The sequence below is a fragment of the Seriola lalandi genome, unplaced genomic scaffold, assembly GCF_002814215.2.
Source record: "Seriola lalandi dorsalis isolate HSWRI2012SDOR001 ecotype SW California unplaced genomic scaffold, Sedor1 jcf7180002054692, whole genome shotgun sequence".
Lineage (NCBI taxonomy): Eukaryota > Metazoa > Chordata > Actinopteri > Carangiformes > Carangidae > Seriola > Seriola lalandi.
The window spans coordinates 1,976,426-1,997,972 of NW_019525245.1; the positions used below are offsets into that span (position 1 = coordinate 1,976,426).

A 21,547-nucleotide genomic window follows, 5' to 3' on the forward strand; every position below is an offset into this window, starting at 1 on the left:
AACTGTAATTTGTTTAGGATTGTATTGGCAGTGGCATATGTGGATCTTTCAGTTTTGAGCAAAATGAACCATACCAGGATCTGACAAACATATGTGCCACATGTTTAAGATCAGACATCTCATTTAGTGATATTCTAAGCTTTAGCTTTTCTTGGTTTGGGCTTGAATACCACAAACCACCAAAGAAGAAAAGTAAAATGTAATTAAATGAGAAAGAGAAAACTGAAGTCGTTTAATAATATATGGATAGCCATATCTGTGTATAGGATGTCTCATTATACCATGGATTAGGGAACTCGGTAATAAACCCCTGTCAAAGATACTGACTGTCAGTTACTGCACCTACACAAACCAAATACGTGTAGAAAGACTGATGTCGTGTCATTGGTCGTGTCCCAGGTTGCAAAGGAAGAAGATGTCAGTTTGAGTGTGCACAAATGACAGAGATGAAGGGTCTGTCTCATTTGCAGACGGTGACATTTACATTGTGTCCCGCCTACAAGGCGTGGAAATGAGTCTCCCTTCCAAAAGTATTTCACTGGAGAGAGGGGGATACTGAGCATCATCGATGGCCCACTCAAAGGGTGAGTAACACCGAGCATCGACATTAGCAGCTAAGTAGCCTTCAGTAAAATCATCCAGCCGTTCAGAGCAGAGTAAGTGAGGATCAGGACTGAGAGATATACAGGACATCATGTGAACAGCCGCCCAGAGACAGGCTGCATCATGACTGCAATGGAGGAGCAGACAGGGACTGGCTGGATGACTGGAAAACATTAGCCGCCTTCTGAAGAATAACGCTGCTGCTGGCTGCGACAGTGAGTGAGTTTGATGTTTAGTGTTACTTTCAGTCAGAGGATAGTAAGAGGCAGTGCTGTCTGTGCTAGCCGCTGTTTAATGTACCGATATTATCAGGACTTGTGATTGATTTCGTTAAAGATCACAGGGTCGCAAATGCAGCCGTCGCTGCATCAGTCTGAGAGGTGCTTCTGGTTACCATAGCTTCAATCGAGCCTGATCGATCACCCATGATCAGGTCTTACGTCTTTTAATAAGTTAGGTTTAAAGCTTTTTATACAAGAAGCGTGTACTGACGGTGTTAATAGTGCGTCTGTGAGATGGTAGCTAACGTTAACGGATCATGCCAGCAAACCGTCCATCTCCTGACATGCAAGAGGATGACTGTTGTTGCGTTTCATGTGGAAATTACTGTAAATTTGTCTAAAGGAAATCATCGTTTTATGTGCTGAGGGTAAAGGAGCATTGCTAAAGTTATTTTTCCCCCACTAATGGAGCAGCCATCTCTTAATATGCATCATATCACCAGAGGGGGCGCCACTCCGCACGTTCAACAAGCTAACACAAGCTACCATAAAAAGTTCGGCTCTTCACAGCCTACATGTGTGAATCTTTTATTTGAACCAGCACAGACAGAAACTGCAAACCACATTATAAGAATAGTAAAATGGCGTCAGAAACATCCGGGTCGCGGTGAAAAGTAGCTGGTGGGGGGGCCGCACAAGTAGTTGGGGGTCTTTGTGAAAAGAAGCTCCAACCACACTGGGATTTCTTTTCATGCTGGAGATCCTTAGCAGCTGTTGCTATGCTACCACCACAGGGCTGTAGCAACAGTAGTAAGGACAGAAACAGTTCCCATCACTTAACTTAGCTGTTGCCATCAGTTTGCATCTCCGTTTCTGTACTGCAGTCACCACAAAAATATACTATCTATTTATAAGGCACTGCAACAGAGCAGGACCATTTTAACAGCGGATGTTGTGACAGGTGTTATTAATAACAGTAATTGCAGGTGTGCAATGCTTGCATGCTGGCCAACTTGATGACATACTGGGACAACTAAACAAAGCTGAGCCATAATGAATTTACAGTTACACCAGGTACTTTACTGTTACCACAAGGCCTGCTGTGGAAACGGTCTATAACCCTGCAATAATACTTAAATCTTTAGTTGTGAGTTGAGAAAACACAAGTGTAATTGATACTGTATTGCTGCTTTTTGGGCCTACTGGCTGGCTCACTGAACAGAGCAGAGCTACATTATTAAGGTTATTAACGTTATTAACAACACCTGTGCTTTCCCTATTAAGGTTCTGCTTTCTGTTCAGCTGGCGTTTGTGGCATTAAGTGGATTCAGTGTTAGGCTATACTGAACATTTGCCATACTGAGGCAGTACATGTTGCAAAAAAATAATTTTGAAAAACTGAATATCAATGCAAAATGTTGTGTGTCATTGTCTTGTTTTTATATTTTACTGTAAAGCTTAGTTATGTACTGAAGACTAGCAAGAACTGCCAAACAGAAAATGCATCGTGTCATTGTATATTTACTGGTTTATCCCCAAATAAATATAACATATCAACAGTAAAAGAATTTAGTAAGTAGGTCTTTGTGATTTGTAGCATTCAAACATTGACAAATGGTTATTTTACTGAACACATACAGTGCATTCGGAAAGTGTTTCACTACACTTTTTTCACATTTTGTTATGTTGCAGCCTTATGCTAAAAGAAATCCCTCATCAATCTACACTCAATACCACATAATGACAAAGTGAAAACAGAATTTACTAAATTTTGCTAATTTTATTATAAAGGAAAAACTGAAATATCACATTGACATAAGTATTGAGACCCTTTGCTATGACACTTGGAATTTAGCTCAGTTTCCTCCCATTTCTCTTGATCATCTTTGCAATGTTTCTACACCTCGATTGCAGTCCATCTGTAGGAAATTCAGCTGATTGGACAGGAAGAGGATGATGACTTTGATGCATATCATGACGTGTGTTTAAATAGCACCTGCTTAGCTGTTTAGTTAATTTTCCTTACGTTTGCATTTACAGTTGCATAGATATCAAGATCAACTATAAGACTGCATAACAATCTGTGAGTCTTTAGCCAATTGCCAATTGAAAATGAAAATTAGCACCAGAACTTGCAGAAAAGTTTTCAGCAGGGCAGGCTCAGAGATCTGCTTGAAGTCGTGTAGGGGCTGCAGCCTCTCCATCAGATGGCTGGTTGGCATCCAAATATAACTGGCACTTCTCACTCTGACTCCATCATTTGCAGAATGCATCTTAATTTGTTGTAGTTGAAATCAAACACACACATATTTCCCTATCTCAGTTTATTAATCTCTGTTGTGACAAATTATGTGGAGAATGTAGTTCAGTGATCGGTAGTTCAAAGCTGTAGAGATATGTAGAGATGAAAGGATTCAGCCACACTCATTATTCATACTACAGCTGAAATTTTTATTTCAATTTTGAAATGTTTTAATCGTGAGGAGCTGGCAACTGCAGCGCAATGATACACTGACAACTGATGCCATTTTCTCAAAAGAACAAATTAATAAAACCAGATAAACTCCTCAGAAAGACTGTGCTGCATGGAAATGCACTATAACTGGTAAATCTCAAGAGAGGTTTTGTTTCTCCCATAATAGTTCCGCAATTATTAAGATTTTTTCTCAAATGAGCATCCGTGAGCCTTACAAGGTGTTTTGTATCCTTAAAGCACCCTGACTGCAGAGAGCCATAGGGAAAACAGTAGTGTCTTTTTCTTCTTTACCACCCTCTTCCAATCACAAACAGAGCCTGTCAGACAGCTTTTTTTTTACGCTTCCTTCATGTCAGAGCAGAGAGATCTCTTTCTGTTGCCACAGACTGGTCTCTGCTGTGTTGTTCTTGTTTGTGTTTTTCAGAGCAGTTGTTGCAAATAATGAAATAAGTTTAATAAACATTGGTGCACTAGTGAAATTTAATACTAATAGTGAGGCCTAACAAAATAAGCTGGAAATGTTTCTAGGTGAATAATAGTGTGCCTTTACAAATGTGAAAATTAAACAGCAAAAATTTAAAAACTGTAAATATGTGATCTATATGTGTAAGCAGTTTCAGGTATTTAGTTATTCATTGCAAAACTGCAGAACGTGATAGGGGCTCTGGGATAAATCTGTGGACCATGTTTTTTCAGATATGGTGATAACAAATGGTAGATACTTTATCATGGTGTTTTAATAGATTTTTGTTGTAATATTAATGCCAACATTTGACATTTAAACAATTTGTTAACAACATATCATATGATGTGCATTACATTTGGTTGTCAAAGAATTGCAAACAACATTTAACTTGTCAGTGCTGCCAGGGGGACAAACTGATGACAAAAATGTTTGTAATTATCTCAAACATATCTCTGTCATTTCTTACTGTTACTGTTGTTTCTAGTTATTTAATGGCCTAAAATCTGATATATATATATATATATATATATATATATACATATACATATACATATACATATACATGTATATATATATATCTATCCATATAGATAGATATATATATCAGACCGGCTTATATATCAATATATAATTTCCACTGTTTTTCCTGACAGGTCCAGACATTTTATTCCTGCAACAACAGAAACACAGTTGGACTGCTAACGTTGTACACATGATGCCTCCACAATTTGAAAAGGCTTACTTACACTTGCAAGTGAATTGTCAGAAAATTTTGTGAGGATGGGTATAATGCAAATGGAGTGTAAAGATATTCAGTTTATGTATTAGCAGTAAAGTGCAAAACAATAATGTCCACAGAATCAAAACACTGAAGACCCACGGCCCAGTAGGCAGAGGGCTTGACCTAGTCAAGATATGGATGTGTTGGTGTATGTGTATGGGGGTGGTTTTGTAAAAACAGTCATCATGCTTATTGATCCCTTCACTGACAGATTCAGTTGAGAGGAGAGAAAAAGCAGGGATGGAGCGAACTGAGCTTTTGGACTTTGAGAAAAGCAAGGTTTTGCACTGACACGACCACTGTGTGGGTTTCTATGTTCACAGGGGAGCTGACACAGTGGTTTTTACAGCAGAGCTGTGAGAGAGACTGACCCCTCAACATTTCTCTATTAGGTAATGTATAACTTTTAGTTCATGTAGTTCTGAAATTAATGATCAGACGACTCAAAACTCAAAATTACTGTAGGAGTGCGGATCAAGGAAAGCACTGAGTTGTAACAACAACATAATACATGTAATACTTTCTGGGTAGGTGACCTAACAAACATGTTTCACTTTTTTTCATCCTTTATCTATCATTTATTTCCAGTGTCAAATTTAAATGTAATTCAGTGTTTAACTGATGTAAAAGGTGTTTTTAAAAAGGTTTCAACGGCTGGTGTTATCAACCCAAATACTGTCCAGCAGATAATGAAAATGTATGCCCTTTTTTTTTTTTCTTCTTTAGGGTGCTACGATAACACAGCCATGCCACCCCCAGCTGACATCGTGAAGGTGGCTATTGAATGGCCGGGTGCTAATGCTCAGCTCATCGAGATGGACCAGGTCCGTATTTGTGTAAAACGTGACGTTAAATACATCTCCAGTTTGCCTGTAGTGACTCAACCTCTGCTGGCTGTTAGGGGCCTCAGAGAGTGATTTGGTCATTAAAGGGTGACATTATGCATATTGGCTCGTTTTGAGTGTGAAAGACATGAGTAATGCTGAGATGTGTTTTAGTGATGCAGAATACCTGCAACTGTCATGACAAGAAACTTAACAAATTTTGCCTTTTTTAAATTATATGCTCTTGTGACAAACTGACGCTGTTGACATATTAATCAAACTTGGCAGTATTAGTAGTGAGGATTTATAATTCAGTTCAATTTAATGTTTTTGCTTCTTTGTAATGTTTTTTTTCTCTCTCTGCAGAAAAGACCTTTGTCCTCAATAATACGGGAAGTATGTGATGGGTAAGAATTATTCCCCCGTATTCTTATATTTGTCTCATGATTTTTATTGTCTTACCAAATGACTGAATATTAACAAAATTGCAATGTATTATATTCTTTGGTCTTTCCTCTATTTTACCTAAGGGAATTAAGAACCTTTATTTATATTAAGTGTGAGAATTACCTAAAGATGCATTATTTGATTAGCACAGTCAGTTTAACTTATCATTACCGCATGCAAAAATTTATTGCAGTTGACACTGCATAGCTACTGTAAACAAACTATTGAAATAAATGGTTGTGTGTATGTTATATATATATATATATTTTTTATTTTTTATTTTTTATTTTTTTTTTGCGTCTTTGTTCAAAAGTTTTCTCTTTTGCATAACAGCAAATGATGTCCGATGTTGACAGTGATTTATCTGGTCTTGACTCGGTTGCTTGTCGTAAGAAACAGTAGAAGCTCTGAAAAAATTGCTCTGAATGAAAGAAGCGACCCAACTCTTGCTCTGTGCGCTACATCTGTAACCGAATGCGCTTTAAATCAGAAAAGAAAAAAAATTAGTTTAACCCTCTCAGGTAACACTCGGAGAGTTATTTTTTTAACAGCACTAGATAGCAAAAACCAGTTTAACTTGTTTATTAACCTTGTGAGCTGTGCTGCCTGCTGGTTCAGGGTAAACAACAGCATGTCCGGAGAGAAAAAATGTTTTTACTTCTACTTATGTTTTAATGAGTCAAAGCAGAATGAGTGTTCTGCGTTTTTGATAGAAGTGTGTTACCTAGCAATAAAATATGTGCATGTATGTTTGATGCAGCTTTTAAACTTGAAATCCCCAGTTTCCATTCACAGTTGGTGCAGTTGTGTAGAGACCAGTTTTATCACAGCACTGGGGTGGTTCACACGCTGAGATAAGATGTGACTGTTGATGAATGATAAAACCATTTTTACCCACTGCTTTTTACTGTCATCATTTCCTCTTGTGTTTCTTCCTGTCCCTTTGGGCTTCACTGCTGTCTTTATTTTCTTTTCTTTTGTCTTGTACTTTACTGATGAATATTGCAAATTTTTATCTCACCTATCCACCTCTTGCCTGTGCTGTATCTACCCACTGCCTCCCTTTTTCATTTTTCCATTTGAAACAGAGAATTATTTGCACTTTTCTGTTAACACCCACTGAGTAACTCTCCTCCACAATCTCTGTTTGCCGCTCGGTGTAAATACAACTGCTGGAGGGAGCAAGCTGACTTTCCACAACCTTTTGTTCATGCATACTAGAGTATGCTGCATTATAACATTCCTGCATTATGTTCCTCTGATTCTGTGGTTTTTATTTAACACTTACAATGAATTTAACTTTTTCTCTCTGCTGTTTTTTCCTCAGCTGGTCCTTGTCAGGCTCAGAGCAGTTTGCTCTGCGTTATGCTGATGGCCCTCAGCTTTATATCACAGAGCAGGTGAGCTTCACTGTTTTCTTCTTAACTTTGTGTTGATGACTTTAATGATGTTGATCACTGCTGAACTATAACCAAAATTCCTGCTTTATTATATTTTAGAGCCGTGGTGAAATCAAAAATGGGACCATCCTTCGATTAGCCATTTCACCTGTGAGTGACGCTTGTTTATATTCCTGTTCACTTCTACTCTGTAAAGTAACTGGTGTGTATATTAGCTCTTGTTCAATTCTCTAATTCTTATTTTGTAGCAACTACAAAAGGTTTGCACACATGAAAATCACCACACTCAGGTCCATGTCAGATTTTTGTACCTCTAAAATTCACCTTGCAAGTTTCCTTTCAGGACACACTGATCTGAACTCCTTAAGCAAAGTGTCAGTACATCATGCTGGGAGAGCACTGCGAGTTAATGAGATTTTTCATGGCTACTAGCAGCAGCCTTTAACACTCTCAACAATAACCTATGATCATTTTATATTTCTAATCCCCACCCTGCTTCCATGTGTATTGTGGGTGCACTTTATACCTCCAACACCAAAACACCGAAAGTGTCACCAAAGCGCTGTGGCCTTGGCTGTGCTTTAAAGGCCAACATTGTTGTACTTACTAATAATATTAAACTCAGCAGGTACATCACTGAGAACTGGGAGTGTGGTAACTTCGCAAAAGAGGAAGTCAGATGGGTCCAGAAACACGAGCAGTCAGACCAGCAGACACGTTTTAAACTACCCTGAGTTAGTCATACTTATTATGTCAATTCATAAAAATTATAAACCCAAACTTCTCACATAGTTCATAGATCGAATTTGACCATTCATAGTTAACTTACTTGTGCATATTATTAGTCTCTGTGCCTTAACTCCCAAAAATAGAGCTTGAAGATCTCTTGTTAGCCTTTTACAGTCACTACACTAAACTAAAACACTAAAAAATGTGTGGTACATCATGCCATTTGTTAATGAACCATGTTGAGTTGAAGATGCAGTGACACTTCACTCACCTGTCATTACATAAATCATGACATGTGTACTGCCTTTATTTTTTTAGTCTCATTAAATTTATTCAAATTAATTTTAATTATTTAACTTTTTTTTTTTAATTTCCTCAAAATGCAAAAAGACTGAAAAAACTTCTTGCACCCTGTTAAGTGACAGGTTGTAATTTTTCAGTTGCTCATGTGACAGACAGTTAGCACTTATTATAGTTATTTCTCACTGAAGGTATATGGTGACAGTCCCAATCAGTGTTCAAATACATACAACACCCACAGAATGTACAAAAACATCAAGAAACTTCTCTAAAGTACTTTCGACCTGAGGCACAGCCTTAACATCACAGCTCGGTGATAAACTTATCCTGAAGGTGATGTTTTCTTCTGGCTGACAGGCTCGTGCTGCTCGTCAGCTCCTGGAGAGGATCCAGTCCCACGGTATCGACGCTCGCCTCGAGGCTCTGAAAGAGCTCGCCAAGCTGTCTGCAGACCCGACCTTTGCCACAGAGTTCATCAATATGGAAGGCATTGGGACACTGGCACGTCTTGTAGAGAGTGGCACCCAGTGAGCACAATTTTTGTTTTTTGACAGCGGGGTCCAAAAGTCCCATTCACTTGAACGGGAAATTAGTCTCGAAGTCTAGACTTTTGGACCCCACTATATTTTGCACATTAATGACAGTGTAATGTATTTTCAGTGTAGAAGTCTTACATTACTGACTTAACCTCCATTTATGTTGGAAACAGTGAAGTCTATGTTATTGAACCCATGATTCTATTTCTTTATACATTTATTATTAGAGCTTGAAGGTTGAAACAGGTCAGATAATGTGAAAAGTTACTGTACCTGTACTGATTGCTCTCTTCTCCCTTTAGCTTTGGTGAAATGCTGGCCTTCACTCTCACTGCCTTCCTGGAACTAATGGATCATGGCATTGTGTCCTGGGACCTGATCTCGCTCTCCTTCATCAAACAGGTACCTCCATGAACAAAAGAACAGCTCATCTGACACATTAGAGTTTCGTAGAGACCCTGGACACAAATTTCCACAGTTTTAAATATCAAGGTCTGACTTTTTATTCACTTTTATTCACACACTTTTATTTAATTGCTTGACCTTCCTTTTGTCCTACGTGGTGAAAATGAGTGGGTGCTGTTGCCTAGCAACTCCTCACATTATTTGGAGCTCCTTCAGTGTGCATGTGGCTAGTTTCCTTCTGAAGACTTCAGTTTGGCGTTGACAGTTACCCAGGGGAAACTTACTGAACTCTTCATTTAGTTTTCTTTTAGAGAAAATTTAACTTTTTTCTTTCAGAAAGAAGACACCACTTGATTTTCATCTTTTAACTTTTTTACTTTTAAGCATTACATACGCTTATATTGGTTTGACACAAGCACTGACTGAGCTCAGACTGAATTGCGTCTCCTCTGTCCCCTCTCAGATTGCCGGCTACGTGAACCAGCCAATGGTGGATGTGTCCATCCTGCAGCGTTCTCTGGCTATCCTGGAGAGCATGGTCCTTAACAGCCACAGCCTCTATCATCGAGTGGCACAGGAAATCACCGTGGGACAGCTCATCGGGCACCTGCAAGTGTGAGCACACACACACGCACAGGGGCTTCCCGCACTCTGATATGGGGGGCAGGGGAGTGAATGTAGCAGTGTGGGGTAACTTAAGAGATGGAATATAGTGAAATTTGCCATGATGTTAAGCTTGTGGCACTAATTAAAGGGTGTGTTCAGGATGCTTAGATGACCTCAGTCAATTTTGTTTTTCTTGTTTTCACTAGATCCCTTGAAAAGACCAAAACCAGCAATGTGTTAGTGTGTCTGTCAATACTTTTTGGCTCCTCTCTTCTGTTATTTGATCTCAGCCCCAGTAGAATTGGTTATAATCTCAACAAACAGGTCACATGTACATTTCATGTATGTAATTTCCAGCTGGAAGTAACAGCTGGGCACTGTAGTTTTCAGTAGATGCTGCTAAAACAGGAGTAATTAGTTGTTAGGGACTACTTTCAGCGGTGGATTTATACACATTTTCTGCTCTAGTGAGTATTTACAGCAGCAGGACACTGTATTTGGGATTGACTCAAAATAATAAAAAAAAAAGCCCATATTAATCATAATGATGGACCATATCACCAAGTGCAACGGTGTGTCTCACTGATATGTTTTTAATAGTTTTTAGACAACAGCACAGAAAAATAAGCTATATTAGGTTTCAGTTACTCAGAAAGTACTCGTTAATATGATCAATTCATTGTTGGTTTTGGTCTTTTTATGGGAATTTAGATATTGCCAATGACCTTGTAATATTTCCAAGATAAAATTAGAAATAACAATTATAGAAAATTCTTGGTGTCTAAAAATCCCGCACTCATCTCAGGTATTGGTAGTCATAGCAATAAAAGTTAGATTTATTGTAACGTAGCATAGTTGTTAGCCTGTAGTTTGAACTCTGTGTGGAGATTTGTGGAGCACGATGCTTCTAACTGGTTGGTATGATTCTGGATAATTCTTCAGGTCAAACCAGGAGATCCAGACCTACGCCATCGCCCTCATCAATGCTCTTTTCCTGAAGGCACCAGAGGACAGGCGACAGGTCAGTGCACAGCAGTCACAGCACAGCGTGCTGTATTAGAGAAAAGGACTGAATACGCATAATAGATAGATAGTGGAATACTAATAATGTTCCATTCTCATATTAGCTGCCTCACCGTGGCAGGTAATTTTTGCAGCAGTAGGTTAGTTGAGGCTAATCTCATAAATAGACGTCTGTCTGCCAGCTGTCATGTTGTGGATTCTGTCTGACAGTCATTGCTGTAATGACACACTCTCTCAAAATAGTACTCACCTTGCTTTGAAGTTTGTACATTTGTCATGCTGCAGTTATTTCAGAACAGCGTAGTGAGGTAGACCTGCCACCCAGCTGTAACTGACAAAGAGTTTGGAAGAGATCCAAGCATGATGCATTAATTAAGGATTTATTTTTAGGTTAAATTCAATGAAAAGTGCTTATTTTTTATTAAAGTCAAAAATTGTTCTTGATGCCATTCAGTAGTACATCCCATACTTTTACTGTGCGGAGTGTAAAATATAACTCACATGGGGATTAATTGATAACAATTAATGACGTGATGTTGAAAGCTGCAGCTGTTTAAAATTTATATTCACATTAAGATCTTACTTTCCTCTCAGCTTGATTTAAGAGTTACAGGCAAAAACAAACCAATGTATCTGGAATCTGAAATATCCTTGAAGCACAGACAAATGTACAAAAACTAAAGGCGTGAGTGCTTTTTTGGATGTCTGTCAGTATGTTACTGATCACTTATGTCTCATTTCCTGTGCACTGCTGCAATCACTCTGCAATGATAACTTTTTTCCTAGCTCACATAGTTCACTAGCACACTGCAGTGCTTCACCCTGTTCCATGCACTATTTTGTCCCTGTGTGTGATTCGTTTCTAAGTTTAACTCAATGTGATTTGTCAGTTAGTTTGTCAGCATGTAAAATACAACCTTTACAGTTGAACATGTGTGAACAGTTTTAACACAGTTCTGTTAGAAAGCCATAAAGCCATTCTGCTATCGTGCATTCAGTGGAGAAAATAATATCTTCAGGACTGAACTGGAGGAAAATATGGAGGATAAAAACATTACATGGTATTACCTGCATCCTGCAACCTGCGGGTAAAACAATAATAATTTTGTAACAGATGTGTACAAATAACTAAAAAGGTTATATTTTACGATGAACTTACATTATAGATCTCTTTCTCTAACATAATACAACACTTAAAGTAATAAAGTAAATTGCATTTAATGTATAAAGTGAAAATATCAGTTCGGCCTACAAGTGTGTACTCTTGGGTTAAATCAGGAGCCCTATTTACATATGTTGTCTATGTATGATGTTCCTTTTTTTATAATTAGTTTCTGTGGTAATAACTAAATACTGGCAGATGTTACAAAGCAACAACATAAAGTGGAGGAGATAGTAATAGGTTGAGGTGTCATTCTGAATTACTGTGAAAGCTGCGTTTGCTTCAGTAACTGTAAACCGCCATTACATTACATTTAGTACAGTACAGTAGAAAACATTTCCAATCCAATATTCTATACTGTGTTACAGGGAGAGTTTTCCTTGAACGCAAATTCATCTTCAGCTGCTGCAGTTAATGACCACTGGAGGGCGAACTGAGTCAGTTCCAGTCACGGACTGTGTGTGAGGTTCAGTGAGATAAATACAGCAGAGAGGAAACAGCACATACTGCGGCTGGCACTCTTGAACTAATAGTATTAACAGTCCAATACATCGAACTGTTGGCTTCTCACTCCAGTGTTTTTTTTTATTTTTTATTATTGGACAGTTTTTTATCTACAGTGATGAAAATCCTCTGCAGATCAGGGGCACATGATAAACATCTCTGCTAAGGGAGCTGCCAGGACACCACAGTGATTTCCATGCATAAATATTGGTTTAAAGATCACCTTTTCTTCCATGGGTTGATACAATTTTCCAGCCCTTAGGTTTATGAAATCCTTTCAAAACCAGTTGGAATAAACCAATAAATATGTGGTTGTCAGATGTATCAGGCATGTTAGGATTTTTTTTAAAACAGATACCTGTATTTGTCGTGACTACTTGAGGTTCTTATTTGACATTATGCTGTTTCATGTCCTTATTCTGTTGCATGCTGTGCCGGTGATGTATCCCTGTATCTCATGGTCCGTGTGTGCACTCTTTGTTTCCATTATTGTTACACCCACGTCCCTCCTCCCTCCCTTCAACCCGTAGGAGGAGTATACTAACCCGCTGGAGCAGCACCTGACTGTGAGTACGCATCCCTCAGCATCTCATACCATCCTGTCCACCCCACAGCACTTCTCCTCCTTCACTCTCTAGCTCTTTCTGTGTCATGACAAGCCACTGCATAATCCATGCCAGTTGAGATAGAACCATGGCTTGCTGCAGCAGCAGACAGACTGTGTTGACATATGGAAGTTACACCATGTTGTCATCTTTTACAGAAGGTGCAAAGGGCATACGGTTCAAGCCACTGATGGAAATGTAGCTTCAGGGTGTTGCTACATTTCAGTAATTGTTTAAAATTCCCATTTTCCGTAGATAGATTTCAATTATGTCTTTGCACTTTTTTTGCTCTTTTTAGTAAAGCATCTTCCCTCACCTGAACTGTGTGTTGGATTTGTTGTATCTCTTACACTCAGGAAATGGCAAGCACTTTGGCCCAGAAACACCTGCGATCCATCATCCTCAATGTGAGTATCAAGTGTGAAATGTAGAAAACAAAGTGTTCCCGGCTAATTCAGCTGCACATCAGAGTTAACGCTCTCCTCTAATTGGCTATTGAGCTTTCAGACAGCTGTAAACACAGACTTTGAGCAGTTCCCAGGGATTGTGTTTGAAAGTAGTCTGTATTAAAACATTGGAAAACTTTATAAAACACTAAATATTTCTGTTCAACCTTCTTTGAGACTGTCCTCTGTTGGGCTTGGTGGCCATTGGAAGCTGGAAGATTGATCCCTGAGACAAGCAGTTCAGAAAGTGAATAAGTGAATAAGTGAGTAAAATATGTACTCATTCAGAGAGCTGTGACACAGAACCAGCAAATAAGATATGGCACGAAGTCCGTGGAAGTGGAGCAAAATCTGTTCGGAAAATAATTCCTTTTGGCACCATCTGGAAGTGACTGACTGAACTGGCTCCAAATGTCAGTGAGGAGGATGCTGCACTCCTGCCTCCTGTAACAAGGAAACATTCCTGGAAGTGCTCCAGCAATGCATGCTCTGGTGGACTGTTTGATGAGACCTGGTTACCTGCTGGATGCTCGCAGTGTCTGTGTTATCGCCTGTTCTAAGGCCGAATCATTTTCATTGTTTTGCATTGAGCGTGGTCAGTCCATAAAATGATTGGCATTTCTCTCTTGAATCTTCAGGTGATTTTCTAGGCTTTGCAGATGCCCTTCAGCGTGTTATCAAAGGAGAAGTTATCAGGCTTTCCCTTTTATGTTACAAGGGGCAGATTTGTTTTGTGCCGTGTGATGTTTTCTGTGCACGCATTACAGCCTATGTGGAGATTCTGCTCTTAAGTCAAAGTTCCTCTTTTCCAGCACGTTATAAGAGGAAATCGACCAATCAAAGCAGAAATGGCACACCAGCTGTATGTGCTGCAGGTGTTGACCTTTAACCTTTTGGAAGAACGAATGATGACCAAAATGGATCCCAATGACCAGGTAAAGATTTCAATTATAATTGTTATTTTCTCGATGCTGCGTAGACTGATTCCTGCATCACTAAGTACAACAAAACAAATGAAGATTTCCCCCTAAGAACTTATAGCTAATATCACCGTTAAACATTGTGTTCTGCCGACCGCTGACTGCTGATTCACCTAACTTTTTTTGGTTTTTCTTATTGTTTTTCTGCTGTCATGTTAAAAGTTTAACAATTTTTTGCTGATAAAATATCATCTTGCTGTGGCTCAGGCCCAGAGAGATATCATTTTTGAGCTGCGTAGGATCGCCTTCGATGGAGAAAATGATCCCACTGGTACAGAGAAAAGAAAGGCGATGTACACCAAGGACTATAAGATGCTGGGTTTCACTGTGAGTCTTCAGTCCAGGTTTCAGTTTCTTCTACTTTTGATTTATCGGAATAAATTGAAACACGTCAAAGTTACATAAACCTTCCTTTCCAATACACAGAACCACGTGAACCCGGCTATGGATTTCACCCAGACTCCTCCAGGGATGCTAGCTCTGGACAACATGCTGTACCTGGCCAAAGTTCACCAGGACACGTACATCAGGGTTAGTTTTGGCCTCAGGCATGACTTTTGCTCAGCTCACAAAGGCGTAGAAGTCAGCCACACCTAACATGTCTCCTCCCTCCCTGACAGATCGTCCTGGAGAACAGCAGCCGAGAGGACAAGCATGAATGTCCCTTCGGTCGGTGTGCCATCGAACTCACTCGAATGTTGTGCGAGATACTCCAGGTTGGAGAGTTGCGTAAGTAGATCTGTAATCAACAAGAGGAGTAGCTGTTTTACTTTTATTAATCTGTGTCCTAATATAATGATTGAGGCACAAACCACATAACTGCAACGTCCGCAGTTCGACTCCCAGCCAGGGGATGCTTGCTGCTTGTCATACTCCTCTCACTCTGGCCTTATTTCCTGTCTGTCTCTAGACTGTCAGCTTTTGGCAAAATGCCCCAAAAAAAATCTTTAAAAAGGGATAATAAGATATGAGATCGGATAGTGAGAAAGAGAAGAGGAATGCTTCTTTCACACCAATAGTTTTATTTTACAATTAAAATCATTCCTTTCGTTTAGCTAACGAGGGCTGTAACGACTACCACCCCATGTTCTTTACCCATGACCGAGCATGGGAGGAGTTCTTCTGTGTCTGCATCCAGCTGCTTAACAAAACCTGGAAGGAGATGAGGGCCACGGCTGAGGACTTCAACAAGGTCTGAGATTAAAGCACTCTTTAACATATTCATATTTATATACATGTGTATATTTATAAACCACTCACGTGTACTTGCCTCCTATCCCAGACCTCACAGATAATATAGTGGCTTCAGAAAGTATTCAGATCCCTCCATTTTTTGTATACTTATTGTGTTGTAGATTTCATTTAGAATGGATAAAATTTTTTATTTTAGTCCAACACTACTGTCAGTGACCCATGTGTTTTTAGAAATCTATTCAGACCCGTCGCTGTGGCACTCCAAATTGTGGCCAGGTGCGTCATGTTTGCTTCCTTTTCCTTGAGAGGTGTCTAGAACTTCACTGGATTCCACCTGTGGCAAATGGAAAGGCACACTCGTGTATATGAGGTCCCACAAATCATGCAGCAGGACAAAAACCAAGCCATTAAGTCTAAGGTACTCTCCATAGACCTCCAGGATAAAATTGTGTAGAGGCATAGATCAGGGAAAGGGTATAAAACCAAGCTTTGAGTGTTCCCAGGAGCACAGTGGCCTCAATAAATGTGAACTAAATGTGAAAGTTTGGAACTGCCAGGACTCTTTCTAGATTTGGCTGTCAGGCCAAACTAAGTAACTGGGCAAGAAGGAGGGTGACCTGCTGGAGGGACGATCATCTCTGCAACGCTCCTTCAATCAGTCCTTTATGGTAGAGCGGCTAGATGGAAGCCACTGTGGGTTAAAGACATACTGCATTTGAAAGAGTTTCTGAGTACGAGGAAAAAGATTGTGTGGTCTGACGAGACAAAAACTGAACTCCAAACACCACGTCTGGTCAAACACTGGCTCATCAAACACTGCTGATCCCTACGGTGAAGCATGGTGGTGGCAGAAATTGATCCAAGAAGACTCAAGGCTGTAATTGCTGCCAAAGAGGCTTCTACAAAGTACCCACCAAGTGTCTGAATATTTTGATTTTTAAAAATCTAAAAACATATTTTTCAGTTTGTCATGAAGGGTCATGGAGTGTAGACTGATATACATGGACATACACGGCAGGTGTACAAAAAGTGAAGCAGTCTAACACTTTGAAGCCACTGTATACAACAATGGATATGACAACCTTCAGAAAAAGAGAGCTGAACTTGTTATACAATAAAATCTTCTCCTATGTGTTTGCTGACACTGCCCTGAACTCTTATAATTTAAAAAGAGGGCACAGATGAACCACGAACAATACACTGTAATTGTTTAGGCTTCTTCAAAGGAATGTGCCAAAGGAATGTGCTGGACTGTAAAAAAAAAAAAAAAAAAAAATTGCATTAATACGAATCTTATTCAGTGTTATTGCTGTCAGAGCCAAACAGCTAAATATGCCATCTACTCTGCCTACGCTTACTTGAAATCCTTAATTAAATTGTGAATTCACATAACTAATTCAAAAGAGAGGACTGGAAAACTTAACTGTGAACTTTTGAGTGTCACAACAGCGACAACCTCTTCTTTTGACAAATTTTTATTCGAGGCGCATTTCATTAGTTCCAAGAAAAAAAGCAGAGTCTGCATGTCATCATACACTGCTACTCAAGTGATTTTTGTGTGAAAAGCAAAACATGAGAAGCTTTCAGAAGCTTGTTTGCAGTCGCTGACCCTAATTACCAAATACCTGCCATCTGTCCATACGAGGTTCGCTCAGTGCGAACGTGAGCAATGTCAGCCTTCATGTTTACACACACATCTCTTAACTACTGCTGCTGCTGTGTTCCTCTGCTGTGTGCGGCTGAGCGGCCCACTGAAGCAGACGGCTGAAAGGTTTTTAGTTTATTAAATAATGCAGGATAATTACATTCTTACTGCTTATCTAGACAGTCACTGAAATGAACAAGAATCAATTGTTACAGAGCAGACAGACCATTTCGTATATATATTTTAAATATTGATGCCTTTAGATGGGGAACGATTTCTACCCAGCAGGGTGAATTTCTAAAATGGGAAAATAATGGTTCTGTGAATTACAACTCTTAACAATATTCACGGGTTCACCGAAAACCAATGCAGGTAGATCCGGAAACATTACAAGTCACCGCTTTTCCTCACTTCACACCACGTACGCTCATGTGTGCGTTGACCCTGACCAGGTGATGCAGGTGGTCCGCGAGCAGATCACCAGGGCTCTGGCGATGAAGCCGTCGTCTTTAGACCAGCTGAAGAATAAACTGCGAGGCCTCAACTACTCAGAGATCCTGCGTCTGCGGCAGTCAGAGAGAATGAGCCAGGATGACTTCCAGTCTCCGCCTATCATGTAAGTCTGTGTCTACGCTATTTCTACTGTTACTCTATTCCTACAGTATTAACCTGCATGTTTCTGCCATTTCTAGATCTTCACGCAGTCGTGAGCAGTGTTATTTTGACAAAATGAGCATTACCTCACATAGCAACTAAAGACTCAGCCTTTTACTCTTCTGTTAGCAACAGACTCTGTTGCTGCTCTCAAATCTGCACCCAGCTCCGTCATTGTAACAGTAAATAGTATAGCATTATACACATTTCTGTGCACGTGTTTCGTCCTGTTGCTCACGCTGTGTTGGTGCCGCAGTGAGCTGCGGGAGAGAATTCAGCCCGAGATTTTAGAGCTCATCAAGCAACAGCGACTCAACCGGCTGTGTGAGGGCAGCTGCTTTCGTAAGCTGGGGAACCGCCGAAGGCAAGGTACACCCCCTGTCAATACAGTCACCTTGGTTTTTACTGCTGCTGTTGATTATCAGCTAAGCCTTGTGTTCCCTGTCTCTGTCTTTTGTAGAGAAGTTTTGGTTCTGCAGACTCTCGCTGAATCACAAAGTGCTGCACTATGGGGACCTTGATGAGTCTCCTCAGGGTGAAGTGCCTTTTGAACTCCTCAGTGACAAAAGTAAGTGAAACCTTCAATATCTCCAAGTGTCTCCGTCTTCCAATAACTGACACAAATCAAAACACTGTCCCTAACAGATCTTACATAAATAGTTTTTTTTTGGATTCCTCCTAGTCCCCGTGTCAGACATCAAGTCTGTGGTAACCGGGAAGGACTGCCCTCATATGAAAGAAAAAAGTGCTCTGAAACAAAACAAGGTAGTATAATTTTTTTTAACCTTTTTCTATTGTCATTCTAGTCACTTAGCTGTTCTCTTGTTTTTTGCCGTCTCTCAGCGTAGGAACAGTTTGTTGTTTGACCTGTTTGATTCTCTCAGGAGGTGCTGGAGTTAGCCTTCTCCGTCCTTTACGATCCTGATGAGACGCTCAATTTTGTTGCACCCAACAAGTATGAGGTAAGCTCAGCAACATTGAGGCTTAATTCTGCTCTACTCAGTGATTTTTATACGAACAGTGGGATAAATATGTGGAATTGAGGAGATGTTGTTCCCAGTGATGAAGCCGTAGCGAATTATCTGTAAGGTTACAGCTCTGTAGACCGTTTTTGTATGACTTCTTTCAGCTGTTTTGATTTTCCACCACGCAGCTTTACCGCTTTGGTTCACTCTCACAGGCAGAAAAAGCTCCAACTTTATACTAGTTGCTCAGCACCAAAACAGACAAAGTTTGCAACTAGATGAATATAGTGGAGCAGCTAAAAAGACAGATATTTGCCTCAGGACTTGGTGGAGACCAAAAATAGGGAATGAAGAGAGTGAACATTGGACTTACATTCATTAAGTGGTCACAAACAGCACTTCAAATGATCGACAATGCTGCTCCCTGTCTGATGTACATGTAAATAGGCAGCTGTTTCCAAACTTAGGATGGTCATAATATGTATGTATTGTGTTGTCAGTTTGTTCTGCTGCGCCCCAGTGTCCAAACTATTCATACTACTTTAACTGAAATAGCTTTGACTCATTGTTATTATTATCCAAAAAAACAAACAAAAACCAATTAGCTGCTCAGTCACAACCATGCAAATTTAATTTCCATTGAGTTTGATATTTGCATATATTTGCATGGCTTATATACTAAGGGACACTACACCTATATTCACTCATTTTTAAACCTACTGTGACACTTTGGACACACTATCTCAGCCTTCATGGATGCTCCTGTGTGTGTTTGTGTGTGTGTGTGTGATGTTTTTGGAGCAGTACTGCATCTGGACTGATGGGCTGTGTGCGCTGCTGGGCAGAGAGATGGGCAGTGACCTGACACGTAGTGACCTAGATACTCTCATCAGCATGGAGATGAAGCTCCGCCTCCTCGACCTTGAGAACATCACGATCCCAGAAGCCCCGCCCCCTGTGCCGAAGGAGCCTAGCTCATATAACTTCACCTACAACTACAGCTGAGATGCGTGCATGTATGTGCGCGCAAGCACGCGTGTGTGTGTGTGTGTGTGTGTGTGTGTGTGTGTGTGTGTGTGTGTGTGTGTGTGTGTGTGTGCGCGCGTGCGTTTGCACTGCATGTGTGTGTTTGTCAAGGATGAGTATACTCCATCTTTTGATGAATTTACCCGCAAGTGTGTGCACCAGAAAAGGCTACTTTGAATTTTTTTTTTAGTTATCAGAACCCTGGAGACTTCTCTTCATCTCCATGTTTGTGATGCTGTATGGTTCGTCAAATAGAAGACATTTGTTTATAGCTTCACAGGGAGTTCAGGTCAGGGATCATTACAGAGCAGTGCTCCTGGAGCTGGTAGAGATACAGTGAGTCTCATTTATCAATGCAATCTCCAGGCCACATCTTGATTTGTATAAACCTGCCTGTAAAGTCGAAAAAAATAATACTGTGCCTGATGGCGATTATAGATTAAAAAAAAAAAAAAAAAGCTGTACAAATCTGCAAATTAGACATCATTTGAGTATGTTACAGTCAAATTGAGGCTTATTTGATTAATCAAGCCATGTGTGTGGTCTCCATGGTAACACAGGATGAAGTAGCTACCATTCCAGTTTGAATACTGCGGTCACTTAGATGTGTATAAGAGACAGGATTCAGCCTGCGTCTTGCTCAAAGTCACTTCAGTAGGAGGGACAGCTGGTTAAATGATGCTCTCCCTAATTGGTCCTATATACTGTTTCCTATGGCACACTCATTAATACTGAGATATCTGGTGATGTTTATTATTGAACAACTTAAAAAAAATGTGTAGGAATTAAGCGATGAAGAGGAGAAATGAAAGAAATAGTTGAGGTTGCAAAGATAATCTCTTTCTCACAATTTGTTTGTAACCATCATCATGTCTATCAGACTTGGACAGAACAGTGTAGGGCTGCAACTAATGACTATTTTCATGATTGATTAATCTACAGATGAATGTATCTTTTTCTGTATTAGTTGATGAATCTTTTGAGACAATAATCTAAATATGAATAGATTATTAATTATGAATTGAATCTATAAAATGGTGATAAATCGTAAGAATCACCATAAGAACCCAGAGTCCAATTTGACATATTTAACTTGCTTGTTTTGTTCCAAAACCCAAAGATATTCAGTGCGCTGTTTATGAGAAACCAAGACAACCAGCAAAGACTCATATCTGAGAGGAATTTTGGCATTTTTGCTTGAATCATGATACAAACAATGTAGTGTTTGTCAACATTTTTTCCAGTTAATTGTCTATCGATCAGCTGGTCAGTTAATGGACTGATTCATATACACTATATACACTGCGTATCTGTTATGGCTTCTGTTTATCAACATTCATGCTGCTTCACATTGTTTGACTCACTTCTCTCCTCAGATTAATACACCTTTTCACACCCTGGTAAACGGTGTGAGTAAATATATCCCACTGAACTGAAACTGTTCAAGTGTGTGATATGTGCTAAGTCCTGAACACGCTCATGCCTACCATATATGTGTCTGTGTGTGTGTGTGTGTGTATCTGTGTGTCTGTGCGTAAAGATTTAATGT

General features: G+C 39.7%; 1 protein-coding gene across 6 annotated transcripts; it reads left to right on the forward strand.

Annotated features, from left to right (window-relative positions):
- Nucleotides 1-510: 510 nt before the first annotated feature.
- On the forward strand, nt 511-20,598 carry elmo2 (engulfment and cell motility 2). 6 transcript variants are annotated; one of them, XM_023423569.2, is made up of 23 exons: nt 511-584; nt 4,871-4,939; nt 5,274-5,371; nt 5,738-5,778; nt 7,146-7,218; nt 7,318-7,368; nt 8,605-8,774; nt 9,086-9,185; nt 9,652-9,803; nt 10,737-10,815; nt 13,014-13,049; nt 13,445-13,495; nt 14,347-14,469; nt 14,722-14,841; nt 14,941-15,045; nt 15,135-15,243; nt 15,570-15,706; nt 17,806-17,969; nt 18,264-18,376; nt 18,468-18,575; nt 18,690-18,772; nt 18,892-18,969; nt 19,777-20,598. In XM_023423569.2, the coding sequence occupies exons 3-23, from the start codon at nt 5,294-5,296 to the stop codon at nt 19,975-19,977; spliced, it is 2,172 nt and encodes a 723-aa protein (XP_023279337.1). In that variant the 5' UTR covers nt 511-584; nt 4,871-4,939; nt 5,274-5,293; the 3' UTR covers nt 19,978-20,598. The 6 variants fall into 6 exon arrangements, with proteins under 6 accessions (XP_023279337.1, XP_023279340.1, XP_023279341.1 ...); XM_023423572.2 differs by having other exon boundaries at nt 9,652-9,797; XM_023423570.2 differs by having other exon boundaries at nt 553-822.
- The last annotated feature ends 949 nt before the right edge of the window (nt 20,599-21,547 follow it).